The sequence below is a fragment of the Prionailurus bengalensis genome, chromosome B3 (assembly GCF_016509475.1).
Source record: "Prionailurus bengalensis isolate Pbe53 chromosome B3, Fcat_Pben_1.1_paternal_pri, whole genome shotgun sequence".
Taxonomy (NCBI): Eukaryota; Metazoa; Chordata; class Mammalia; order Carnivora; family Felidae; genus Prionailurus; species Prionailurus bengalensis.
The window spans coordinates 28389941-28403699 of record NC_057355.1 but is presented as its reverse complement, the minus strand read 5'-3'; the positions used below and the strand labels follow the sequence as shown (position 1 = coordinate 28403699).

Below are 13759 nucleotides of genomic sequence, written 5' to 3'. Positions count from 1 at the left end.
GGTCCCATGACCACCAACTGACCCACCCAGGTGGAGGCGGGGGGGGGGGGGGGGAATGTTTTTTAAGTGAGTGCTTGTTGAACCAGAAAATGCCAAATATAATTTGCTCTTTTCAGACTAGTCTAATTGGACTACACAGCCCCTACACTCTGGTTTTGTTATAAGTGACTATGCAGCCACTAATTTAAAAGTTTTTAATCTTTTGTGAGCTTGGTAACCAGCTAATTGTGCCATTTTAGAACTGACTCAGAGGGCCTTTTTTGCTTATTTCTTTGGTCTCAGCCAAATTCTAGCTGGATTACATAGCCAAATAAGGAATTACATTACATATTGAAAGATGGTTGGCATGTTCGTCTCTGATGATGTGATAGATTGATGAAAAATGGCGGCAATTCTCTGCTTATAAATGTACCCAAACATTTTGCAGAGTGACTTTGCAGCTCCACCCCATCCCCTGATTCTGCCTTGGCCTTGGGACTGGGGATAGTTTTCGGCCAAGAAAATGTGGTGGTGCCCAGCCTAAATTTTGCTAAGAAACTGGACTAGCTTGCTGGAGAAGGAGACCATGTGGAACAGAGCAACTTGCAAAGCTACCCAGATGAACCATACTATGTCCAGACTCCAGAGACTGAGCCAACAGACTCAGATCCAATTGGTTGAATGCACTGTTGATCCACAGACCTATGAAAAAGACTAAATGATTGTTGCTTTAAGCCACCAATTTTGATGTGGATTGGTATGTAGCAATAACTAACAAATGCCAACAGATACCTATAGGAGACAGATGATTATAATGAAAGTAGTGGTTTGCATGAATACTTAGAAATTATGTTAATTTAACTTAAGGAATTTGTTTGAAGGTCTTCTCTGCCAGTATTCTAATCATTCCAGCAAAGCCCTGCTTCATCTATTCAGCTTTCTCTCTTTGTTGTAGTCCACAGACTCCTCTCACATTTATCTGGTCCTCCCATCTGACACTTAACAGTCACATTATACAATGCATTGTTTCATAAGTGTACATAACATACCTTGCTAACATTATGCAGGCTTCTTAAATGCCCAGATCACTCTCTAGCACGTGATGTTGCATTTCTTTTTTTTTTTTTTAATTTTTTTTTTAACATTTATTTATTTTTGAGACAGAGAGAGACCATGAACAGGGGAGGGTCAGAGAAAGAGGGAGACACAGAATCCGAAACAGGCTCCAGGCTCTGAGCTGTCAGCACAGAGCCTGATGCGGGGCTCAAACCCACGGACCACAAGATCGTGACCTGAGCCGAAGTCGGAAGCTTAACCGACTGAGCCACCCAGGCGCCCCAGCATTTCTATATATAATGTGAATGCTCAAGCATTGATCATAAGACATTTTTAAATTTTTAAAAATCCACTTCCTTTTCAAACACTGCTGGTGGGATTATAAACTAGTGCAACTTCCTCGGAAAACAGTTTGGCAGTTCCTTAGAGAGTTAAACATATATCAACCATATGACCCAGATGTTCTATTCCTAGGTATTTATCCAAAAGAAATGAAAGCATATATCCACTAAAAGACTTGTAATTGAACATTCAATAGCAGCTTTATTTGTAATGGCCAAAAAAATGTAAACAACTCAAATGTCCAACAACAAAGCAACTGTGGATGAGCAAATGTGGTGTATCCATATAATAGAATACCACTGAACAATAAAAGGGAATGAACTACTGATACATGTTATAACATGGCTAATTCTCAAAATAATTTTGGTAAGTGAAAGAAGCCAGACCAAAGGAGTATATAATAAACAATTGTAATACATAGCAACAAAGTGGGTGGTTGACTGGGAGTGGAGGGAACAAGAAAGGCAGAGAGGGATCATAGTGGGTGGGGCAAAAAGAAACTTTGGGGTGATGTATATGTTTGCTGTTTTGCTCATGGTGATGCGATCAATCTATAACATCATATCGCATACATCAAAACCTACCAAATGTATATTTTATATATGTGCAGTTTACAGTATGTCAATTATACCTCAATAAAGCTGTAAAATTTTTTGTCAGTTATAGAAACAAGTTATATAAGCAAGACTTCTCTACTAAACAGTATTTTTGAAAATCATGTATTAGTAAATCAAATAGTTTTCTCATGTCTAAATTGTTCTTAAGTTGCTCTTCTGTGTTTTGGTTTTGTTACCACAGAGGCCAGCCAAGAGCCCAAGAACAGCATTTCAGGTGTACAATATAGTGATTCATCACTTGCATACAACACCGTGTGCTCATCTCAACAAGTGCATCACCTATTTAACCCTAATCCCCATCACTTATTTAAACCATCCCTCCCACCCATCTCTCCTCTGGTATCTCTAGCATTTTAAAGGTATTATATAAATGTTTTCCAATTAATATTATTAAGTTTACCCAAGACCATAGACTTAAAAATGTAGTAGGGCATATTCTAAAAACATTTGTTGGAGGGAGAGAGGAGAGCTGTCTGGAAAAGATAGTAATAACTTGAAGTAAATTTAGGTAAAACACTAGGATGTTCATTAAAAGCCAGGAATTGGCTTTTAATAATTACCTCATTTGATGAAATGGGGAGTGGATATGGTAGGCAGAATAAAGCCCCCTTCCCCAAAGATTTCCACAGTTCTAACCCATAGAACCTGTTACTATGTTATGTTAGAGGCAAAAGGGACTTTGCACCTGTGATTGAATTAAGGGTCTTGAGATGGGGAGATAATCCTGGATTGTCCAAGTGGGTACAAAATAATTACACGGGTTTTTGTAAGAAGGCAGGGGCGCCTGCAGGCTCAGTCAGTTAAGTGTCTGACTTGATTTCAGCTCAGGTCACGATCTCCTGGTTCATGGGATTAAGCCCTGCGTCAGGCTCCACACTAAGAGCATGGAGCCTGCTTGGGATTCTCTCTCCCCGCCCCCACCCCTCCCCGTTTCTCTGCCTCTCCCCCATGCACACATGTTCTCCCTCTTAAAAAACAAAAAACAGGGGCGCCTGGGTGGCGCAGTCGGTTAAGCGTCCGGCTTCAGCCAGGTCACGATCTCGCGGTCCGTGAGTTCGAGCCCCGCGTCAGGCTCTGGGCTGATGGCTCGGAGCCTGGAGCCTGTTTCCAATTCTGTGTCTCCCTCTCTCTCTGCCCCTCCCCCATTCATGCTCTGTCTCTCTCTGTCCCAAAAATAAATAAACGTTAAAATAAATAAATAAAATAAAATAAAAATAAAAAACAAAAAACAAAACAAAGGCATAAGTGTCAGAGACAGAGAATGAGATATGACAACGGAAGAAGGATCAGGGAGATGCAACATTGCTAGCTTTAAAGTTGCAGAAAGGGGAATAAGCCAAAAAATGTGCAAGGCCTCTGCTGAAAAAGGCAGGGAACAGATTCTCACCTAGAGCCTCCAGGAAGAATATAATCCTGATAACACCTTGATTTTAGCCCAGTTAAATTCATGTTGGATTTCTGTCCTCCAGAACTGTAAGATAATAAATTTGTGTTGTTTTAAGCCAAAAAGTTTGTAGTAATTTGTTAGAGCAGCAATAAGCACACCAAATTAGGGTAAGGAGGACACTAAGATCCCCCTAACATCATCACCAAAAGTAAAAGGATTCCATTTTATAGACAGGCAACCACACTTTGACTTCTCCATCTTCCATCCCTTTATTTCAGTTATTTTATATGGATTTGTTGTGTTTGTTACTTGATTAGCATCCCTCCTACCCTGCTTGCCATGGTGCAATTCAAATCCCAACTTTCAAATTTCCTCAGCTGGAATCTTTCTCTTCTGAACTGCTAGTACAGATAGAAGTATCTTTGTTTTTGTTTCCTGACTGCCTTAGCTCTCAAACTCAAAAAAACTTTTTGAAACGACCATGTGAGGTTTGAAATATGGTGTACCAGGTGATAAACATTAAAACAAAGATGCCAACAATGCCATGAGTCATCAGAGAGGCACATGACTCAGGAACAGAGAAAACAGAGCATAAGCTCTTTGGAGGGCAGGGGGCATGCCTGATTTTATACAACCCTCAGAACTAGGTGCAGTACTACTAGCTACTACTGTGCTTGGCTAGAAGCTGAAACTTACAGTTCTATACTAGTAACCAACCAGGACAAGTTTTTGTAGAATTTGGCACTTACACGCTTCACAACCTCAAAAACCTATGTGGAAAGGGGTATCCACAGAAACATTTGGTGGTTTTTAGAAATGTCTGTTCCTGATTTCTAAATAGATATAGTTTGATCAAAATGTGAGTAATTAGGGGCACCTGGCTGGCTCAGTCAGTGGAGCATGTGATTCTTGATTTGGGGGTTGTAAGTTCAAGACCCACTTTGAGTGTAGAGATTGCTTACAAGTAATCTTTTTAAAAGTGATTTTAAAAATCTTTTTAAAAATGTAATTAAATCCTTTTGGACAGAGCCTAAAAAATACATATTTTTTCTCAAATAAAATATTTTTCTGTTTAACAAAGTGACTTACAGGACACTAAAAAGATTAATAATAAGATTTCTGATGATACTTGTAGTTTTAAGATGTGTTATAATTCTCTAAATTTTTATGTGCTTAAAATATAATAAAATGTTATTTTATATACTCCCCAAACATGTAAAAGATATTAATATATTAAAATATACCTGGTTTTCTTTAATTGTGTCAGAAGGTAATCACTAGATGGTAAATTCCTCCACACATCCTGGTTTTGCTCCCTAAGATATTCACAGGCACATATTTTTTATATCATGATGGGAACTGGGCTATTTGTTTCTGTAAAGAACATGGGAAACATTTAATTGAGGAATTAGGATGATATGGAACCTGGGACTACATGGGTGTTTCAAGTAGTGGGTAAAAAAAAAAGCAACAAATGTTCAGCTAGAAATAAGTTATTTTATTTTAAAACACATACAGATTAATAAATATTATTGGAAAACTTAATAAATAGCCTTTTTTATTTACATAAGGCAATTACAACATGCTATGACTATTTCTATAAAGCAAAAGATAAGCAAGTCTTAGCCATTGACAAATGTGTGTATGTATGCTAATTGGAAGCTCCCCTGATACATTTACAGGAAAAAACTTATGCAGTCAATCAACATTTTACATTTTTTATCTAGTCTTCTTCTCTTTCACGATTATAATCCATTTTACAAGAAAGTAATAGTTGTCATTTAAAAAGGCAACAACACTCAGGAATGCTACTGGAAAACAGTACCTTTAAATTATTCCAAAGTGCAAAAACACTGACATAGAGGTGGGGGGAGGGAATTAGTACATTCTGACAAAGAAAAGAAACTTTTCAACGTGACCTTTTGGCACTAGTGGTTTGGGAGCTCCTGACATTTACCTGGTGTCAGGTAATTCATGGTCAGGGTTGAGCTGCTTGGAAGCAGGAAGTTCAGCATCATTCCTAACAAATTTAACACAACAGAATCAATCTGGTTCACAGGTCATTGAATCTTCTGCAGAACATAAACATATGCAGAATGTCAGAAAATCTTATCACATCATCAGAATGTGATCTTTCAGTGCAGCTTTTAAAAGTCCCTGTTTAACCTTCACGTTTTATAATAGAATATATAAAAGCCTTCCTTAAAAAAAAAAAAAGAAAAAAGAAAAATTAAAGCTTCATGGAATCGTGCAAACTTTACACCCAGCACTTCCTTTGCTTACTCAGTGCTTGAAGCTGCATGTCTAAAGCACAGTCCTGAGCATACAGGATGCCCAGTGCAAGCTGAGTTTCCACTTCACCACTCCAGAGCAATCCTACACATAACACTCTTGTCTGAGGCTACCAGCACACGCTAAAAGTGTGAGTGCTCTAAAACAGGTGATTTGGAGAACCATCTCACCCCTTTAGAGGTAGAGAAACTGAGGCACAGAAAGGTTAAGTGACTCACCTATAGTTGCACAATTCAAGGAAAAATAGAGAAAAGAACAAATAAATCTTTCTCCCTGGCTCATGCTCTGGGGTCCTAGACAATGCTTTTTATCACATTGGGTACATCTGAAATAGATTTATTTACATGATCATTGTTCTACTGAGTATCAACTTTTTACTACACAATAATTTTTGATGTAACATAAAGTTACATTTCTTAAAATATAATTCTCTTGTTGCATTTCACAGCATGTGAGAAATGTATATGAAAATAAACAAGTAGTGATACTGAGCCAAATTCTCATTCTCATTCCTATAATTCTTAATCTTTTCAAGTATATGGTGGAGGTATAAGAATCTGGCCAGATGTGAAAAATCACCAATAAACTAAAGGACAGACCCTTAAAATTCATCACCAGTACAACTGTGAGGTGGAAGTGAGGAATACAGAAAATTGAGGTATTTTATATGATAAACTGTTTTATGGTGTGACTGGTGTGCAACTTGATCTTTTCTCTTTCCAACTCAAGTTAACAGGCTTCTAGCTATGACTATGAGTAAAACATATGAAAAACTAACATGGACATGTCCTTGGGAAGAAGGTCAATACTAAGTTGTTAATGTTACATTTTTGGTCCCTGAGAAGGCGGAACACCAAGATTCCATCTAATCCTGCTTGATGGGTGAACTACTTCCTTGGTTTCAAACACAGTGAGAAGGATAACTCCTTCAGACCACTGGAACCAATCAGACAGTCATGAACAGATCTAAATTGAAGCATTTTTCTCTTTCCAGTTTCCTACTCGGTCATAAGAGGTCTAAGTCAGGATCAAGTAGGCATCAAAAAAGAGCAATGGCCATGGCTCTGTAGACAATTGGAGCACTTTCTCCACTATTCTAGATTAGTTGAGCAGCTTGGAAAAGAGAGGTACCATCTCGCAATAAGAACTATGCAGCCATCAATACCTTTGGTCTCCATGGACCAAAGTGCTTGTCTACACCTGGAAGACACTGCATATCAGTGCTTTACAAATGTCTAGGAACTAGCTTCTAGAAGTGAGCACAGTATTTACAAAGAGTGAAGCTGTCAAGGAAGAAGGAAGATGAGGGGTGACTGTACACGTTAATAGTGTTCTGACAGACATGAAACCCAAAGAAAAAGAACAAAGACCAACCTACTACAGCTGGAATGAACTTCTGGAAATAATAATATTGAGTATAACAAACTTGCTTGAAAAGTAGGAATTGAAAGAATATTTCTTATTGCTGAACCAAGAGCAGCAAAGTGTATTTCACTAACATTCTAATGTGAAAATACTATAGTGACATCTGACTGAAGAACGAGTTATGAGCAGTTCTTATTCCATGTGTGGCAAGAAGCAGACCGCCCTTCCTCTCGAGGACCTTCTCTACAGAGATGGAATAGTCCTCTAGAAGAACAAAATGCCCAGGGTGGTCTCAGAATCCTTAATAGGCCCTACACTTGATCAATTAGCAAAACAGAAAGCAATCTTTTCAAATGCAAAGATTCAGATGAAAAAACAAAGCATTGTCCAAGTAGTAGAGGAGAGAAACGGCTTATTTAAGTATCCAGAGTAAATTTGCAAATTGTGATCAGAAATATAAGATTTTAGAGAGGCTTGAAAACAAGTAGGCGGTAGGTAAATTTCTTCTTAGTTTATCAGAGATAAAGCCCAAGGAATAGTATAATCATGAAAATGTTTCATATGTATTTATTTTTGGAGAGACCAATGAGACCCATTCCCATTCTAGCTCCTCCCAAACTCTCACTTTGAGGCCTTTTTTTTCTTTGCAATTCCAAATGAATTATGAAAACATGAATGTATAAAAAATACATATATATTATTAAATCAGAAGTTATATGCTCTATGTCAAACTTGAAAATTGGGCTCTTTAGACTGCTGGTCATGTCCATTTGAGGCTAGAGTCACACACTTGAAATACAATCCTGAGAACTTTGTCCCACTGGAAGGAAAGCTGTGTATCCCACCAAAGTAATCTGCTAAACCTGGGAGAGTCCAACTGTTCCAGAACAAGTCATCCTTAAGAGGAGATCAGCTATTACTACTTTCAGATTTTGTTTTGCTATAAACAAAACAAAACAGGGATGATCATCCAGAAAATACCACTGCTGAGTATCCATGGTGTAACCGTGAACTAAAATATAATGAGGAACACTAATAGATGAATTTAAACTAAGCTTCAACTGTAAGCTGTAACAAAATAAACAAGATAATTTCCTTAAGACACATGAACTTTCTCAGTATACTTTTGTTCACCACAAGTTATTCTTTTAATGTCTCAAACCTTATGTAGGAAACTATTATACTGACACTGCTACATGATATTTTCAGAAAGTTCAGTTCAATAAATTAAGGCTTGCATTCCTAAAAATACCTGATAATAAAAAAAAAAACAAATCTTTAGGAGCTGATAAAAAAAAAGTGAGGGACTTTTTGAGTATTTATTAACTGTCAGTTAATGTAAGATTAAAAATTTTTTAAACAATTTTGTTGCTGCTCTTAGTTCACTAATCACTGACAACTCATGCCATCACATGTACTTTTAATTCATAAAGGTGTTCTTCACTGTATGTTAAACTATCCTCATTTTATTTAGCCTCTTTTATTTAGCCTTTTATTTAGCCTCCCCACACTTTAGGGAACAATTTCTTTGGTATTTAGAAATGCTCTTTTTGCCTGAAAAAATATTTTTTTCCTTAGTGAGTAACTTTAATTGGGTATTATTAAATGTGATATTCTAGTTCACTAATTCTGCCTTACCCAATCCCATTTTCCAACTTGGCACAGTTCCCTATTAGATAAAACATTGCATATGAAGTACATGATATCTTGATGAAACAACTTGCATCACTTTGTGCTTTGCTCCCACTTACTATACATAGGAGGTTACTATAAACAGACAAATGATCTCTTTGATCCAAATATTGGCATATTTAGTGGCTATTTTGCATTTCAGAAGATTAATGAGAGGTTGGGTGAGGAATTGTAGGGTGCTCTGTCATCTCAAACAACAGGGAGATGGCTAAATTAATTGTTTTCATTTTAGTAGAAATTCTTTTGAAAACTTACTTTATATGTTCCAATTTTCAGAAACTTGCCTGAGCTTGACTGTGTCTTTTAACCTGTTCCTGTATTATAGGGAACCTGATATATGTGCTATTGAACAGTTACTCTCTCATCTAACAACCTTATTATCAAGTTGAATAATTTATTTCTTTGGAATGGCCACAATGGTCACTGAAAGAGAATGTGGATATATTTGATACTGGGTCCCAGTTACATAGATTAAATACAAATAAAATACCTTATGCTACTTAAGTCAACTGTCTTTAATTGGACAATAAATACATGCTAAAAAGGTCAATTTGCTCTTATGTGTCTTTCACTGTGACTTTCTTCCAACAAATGAATATACTGTTATTTCTAACTGCTCTATACATTTATATTTTGAATAGTGAAATATTAAAGTATAATCAAAGAGTTATTCTAAGAGAACATACACATAGTAATAGTCAAATTAAGTGAAGAGTTCAAGTGATAAAGGCACTGAAATTGATTTGAGCTATTGAAAGTCATCCTATAAATGGAACTCTGCATCATGTCCACTCATTCTCTCTCTATGTTCAATTAAAATGTCTTGGAGTAGGAGGTGGGAGAGTCAGCTCATTAGCAGATTAAAAACAATTAAATGTATATACTTCTTATTTGGATGAGGTACCTGAATGTTATACATGCTTAATGCAAAATAACACAACTACAGACACATTTACTGTATAGTCAGACTGTAAGACAACAATTTCCCCCATTTCCAAAGTAATTTTCTAAGTAACAATATCTGCTCCCCTGCAAAGACTAACCGGAAAGAGCCCAACTTTATCTTCTATTAAATAATGTTAAAATATTGTTAAAGGAAATAGTATTCATGAAAGCTTCCAGGTTAATGGCAATGAACATGAGATTCCTCTCATCAGAGAGAGATGATGCCCAGACAACCATTTAGCAACTTTAGACTGCAGAGGGCTGGGCCCCTACTTGGATGCTGAGCGATGCTCCCTACTGTCCACCAGACCACCCATTAATATGCAAGCAACTTTAATACCAGTGATTAGGGTCTCTTCTACTTCACATCAAATTAGGACCAGAAACCACATCCATTTCCTATTCCTTGAGCCACCCACCCCCCCTGTTGCATCCTAGTCTGTTTTCATATTAGATTTGTTCATCTCCCCAAGGTTGAAATTGAACTCTTTGAACACCTGTATAAGGACAATCCCAACAGAGACAGTAGTGAACCCACAGGCCATACCCAAGAAGTCCACCAGGCCTACGTTGCTCCATTCCCGAAAGAGGATGGCCGAGGCTAACAGGACGAGGGTGGTGAATACGACGTAATAGATGGCCCCGAACACAGAGGAGTCGAAGCACTCAAGTGCCTTGTTGATGTATCTGAACTGGACAATGATGCTGCAACCAAGCACGGCGAGGAGCACCAGGCACAGGCAGAGTGCCCGTTGACTGGATGGGTTGTTGTGGAAGATGTCTTGGGCTGCCAGCCCGATGCCCTTGGTGGAAGGCACGGTGAAACTCCCCAGCAAAGAGCAGATACTAATGTAGACCATGATGTTGGTAGGCCCATGGGCTGGTGCAATCCAAAAGATGAGCAGTAGCAGCATAAGGAGCACGATACACAAATAGCCCACAAACACTGGAAAACAGACAATTTTCTTACTTTACAGTCAATTCACAAACCCTAGGCAGAATGTGGTCCTGTGTGTGTGGCCAGAGTGGGAGGGTTCTTCAGGAACATGTGAGAAAGCTGTGGGGTAGTTGTTCTGTTGCAGTGATTTAAGGGCTACATATAGTGGGCCAAGGCCAGGGGCCCTGAGATGTGGAGACAGTACCACACAAAAATCTCATTCTTCTCACAACTTCTGAGGGTCTCCTTGGACTTGTAAGTGACAAATGTGCTTATAATTATCAGAGCCTAGAACCCAGTTATATATAAAACAAAGTAATTTTTGCATATATTTAATATGCACTGAATTTTTCAGAACTTCATTAAGAACTTCATCCCATTGCTGACAACAATATCCCCTGAATGTTTGAGTTAATAGCACGACACTCCACATGAGTCTTTATTTACAGCTCCCAGGCTCTCAGCAACTCCACAAGGCATGGGGTCTACTGGTATGTCTTCTATAGTTGTACCTGAGCATTCTATTTTATTATAAAGTACTATCGGGCTATTTCTCCTTCATATTACATTTAAGGCTTTATTTGCTTTGAAGTTATGTGTACAAAAGGAGGTTGTAATTTCTAATTCAATCTGAGATTATAAAGGAGGTGTTAGAAGCTGGGCCTGACAGGGCTAGGAACAGGACATGCACTAGGCAGGCTGTGACTCTTCCTCAAACGTAAGAAGAAAAAAGAACTACGGAGCCCTGTTCTGAGGGAAGATTCAGGAAGATGACCTTAAAATTTCTTCTGAGGCAATTCTTTGATAAAAAAATTCATAATGTTTTTTTAACCTTTAGAAAAAAAATTTAAAAACTTAGAAGCCTCTTGGGGTGCCTAGGTGACCCAGTTGGTTAACAATTCAACTCTTAATTTCAGCTCAGGTCATAATCTCACAATTCGTGAGATCAAGCTCCACATTGGGCTCTGCACTGGCAGCATGGAGCTTGCTTGAGATTCTCTTTGTCCTGAGCATGTAAGCACGTGAGCTCTCTCTCTCAAAATAAATAAACATTAAAAAAAACTTAGAAACCTCTTTAATTTATAAGTGGCTAGAATAGGGGCACCTGGGTGGCTCAGTCAGTTAAGCGTCTGATTTCAGTTCAGGTCATGATCTCGCGGTCCGTGGGTTCAAGCCCCACAACAGGTTCTGTGCTGACAGCTCAGAGCCTGGAGCCTGCTTCAGACTCTGTGTCTCCCTCTCTCTGTTCCTCCCCTACTTGCACTCTGTCTCTCAAAAATAAAATAAACATTAAAAAAAATTTATAAGTGGCTAGAATAACATCATTTTATATTCCAGGTTAAAACACGTTATTCATGTTAAAAAGAAAAATCTTTTAGGGGCACCTGGGTGGCTCAGTCAGCTAAGTGTCCAACTCTTGATTTCAGCACAGGTCATCATCTCACAGTAGTGAGATTGAGCACTGCATCGGGATCTGTGCTGACAGTGCAGAGCCTGCCTGGGATTCTCTCTCTCCCCCTCTCTCTGCCCCTCCCTGCTTGAGCACGTGGCTCTTTCTCTCTCAAAATAAATAAATAAACTATAATTTAAAAAAAAGAAAAATCTTTTTGCTACCATCATATTTTCATACCAAATTATTATGGCAGTATTCAAATTAGATATGTTTTTTGTAAAAGTTAAGACCTGAATATACTGGTATCCACATTTATCAGAAAGTAAAAGGCCTTTGGATATACTTTTCTGAAAATTACATAAAGTAAATTCTTCAGGATATTCATATCCATTTTTCTGATTTTTTTCATGTTTTTGTACTTTCATTTCTCACAGTTTTGGAAATATTTTGGCTTTTACAGGAGGAAGTAAATATAACAATGCTAAATGTTTAGGGATAAAAAATTACAGGAAAATACAGTCTTGGTTAATTTCATTATGAATCCCTTTTGAAATTTTACAGATATTTCCACTGCAATGTCATTCACTGCCAATTAAAAGCTATAAAAGAGTGGTGAGGTATTTGTGGCTTAGAGATGTCTGTATTTGGGATATTGGTGTGGATGCAGTTTTGTGCTGGCACAAATTGGTAAGCAATATAAGATGGTCTGCTGGGAGTAATTTAGAAGAATCTATACTTTAGGCCAGTACAATTATGTAGACTGTTGTTTTTTATAGCATTTGTCATGTCAAAAACATGTAGAAAAACTATACAGAGATCTCTATGGGAAATCCAAAGATAAATCAAATTGGGTCTCAGCTCTCAGTTTCACGTTACAGGGAAGTGAGAGGCTTGGGCACAACAGTGGTCCTGAGGGGAACATGGTCCACAGCAGATCCCAGGAGGACTGACACAAAAGAGAAGAGACAGTAGGAATGCAGGAAAGGAGGTAGGGTGGGAGTACTGGGAGGTGGCAAGAGGTGACAGGAGGAGGCGTGTGGGGGGTGGTCATAGGAGGTAGGGGAATGGGAAGGCCATGGTAAGTGGGAGGTGGGTGCTCATGGGATTGAGGCCTGAGGGGATGAGGCCGCGTTGAGGGGGCCAGGTGATAAAGGCACCCATGTGCAAGATCCCAGAGGTCAGGAAGAAAGCAGAAGTGGTACTGAACTCCAGGGAGCAGGAATGCAAGGTCCAGAACCACCAGACCTCCTCCCACTCCTGGGGCAGCAGGAGAGCAGGGGATGCTATAAAGTGTAGGGCACAGCAATGGCCACTCATATGCAAAGTCAAACACAGGGTCTGTGAAAACAGACCATAGATAGGCCAACCCAAGCCCAGGCCTGGATCACACTGGAGACAGGCAAGCTCTCTGGCACCTTTGCTAGAAAGGAGTTACCTGGGTTAGTCAGCTTCTCTTCCAGCTCAGCCTGAGTGGTCACACTCTCAGATTTCGGGGAGTGGATAATCAGTACAACAGAACCTGCACAGCTTAGCAGACATCCCAACTTGCCCAAGATGTTGAGCTTTTCCTTCAGAAGGTAAGAAGCTAAAATGGACCTTTGTTTAAAAAAAGAGAGAGAGAAATCGTTAAAATTTAATACTATCTGACCTGTTTCTACTAACTGTAGTTATTTTAGAAAAGCCATATTTTCTTGATAGCCATATTCATTTTTAACTTAGTTTTTAAGAGTAGAAAAGATTAGGAATTTATTGAA

The 13759-nt window shown here is 38.5% G+C and overlaps 1 protein-coding gene across 1 annotated transcript in view; it reads right to left on the bottom strand.

Moving 5' to 3' along the window:
- Positions 1-4858: 4858 nt before the first annotated feature.
- The window catches only part of NIPA1 (NIPA magnesium transporter 1), a 94702-nt gene continuing 85801 nt past the window's right edge, over positions 4859-13759 (bottom strand). Inside the window, exons 4-5 of the mRNA XM_043554906.1 lie at positions 13441-13601; positions 4859-10621 (exon numbers count right to left, since the gene is read on the bottom strand). Of these exons, the coding sequence (XP_043410841.1) occupies positions 10110-10621; positions 13441-13601 (673 nt within the window). The 3' untranslated portion in view covers positions 4859-10109. The remainder of the gene's footprint in view (positions 10622-13440; positions 13602-13759) is intronic.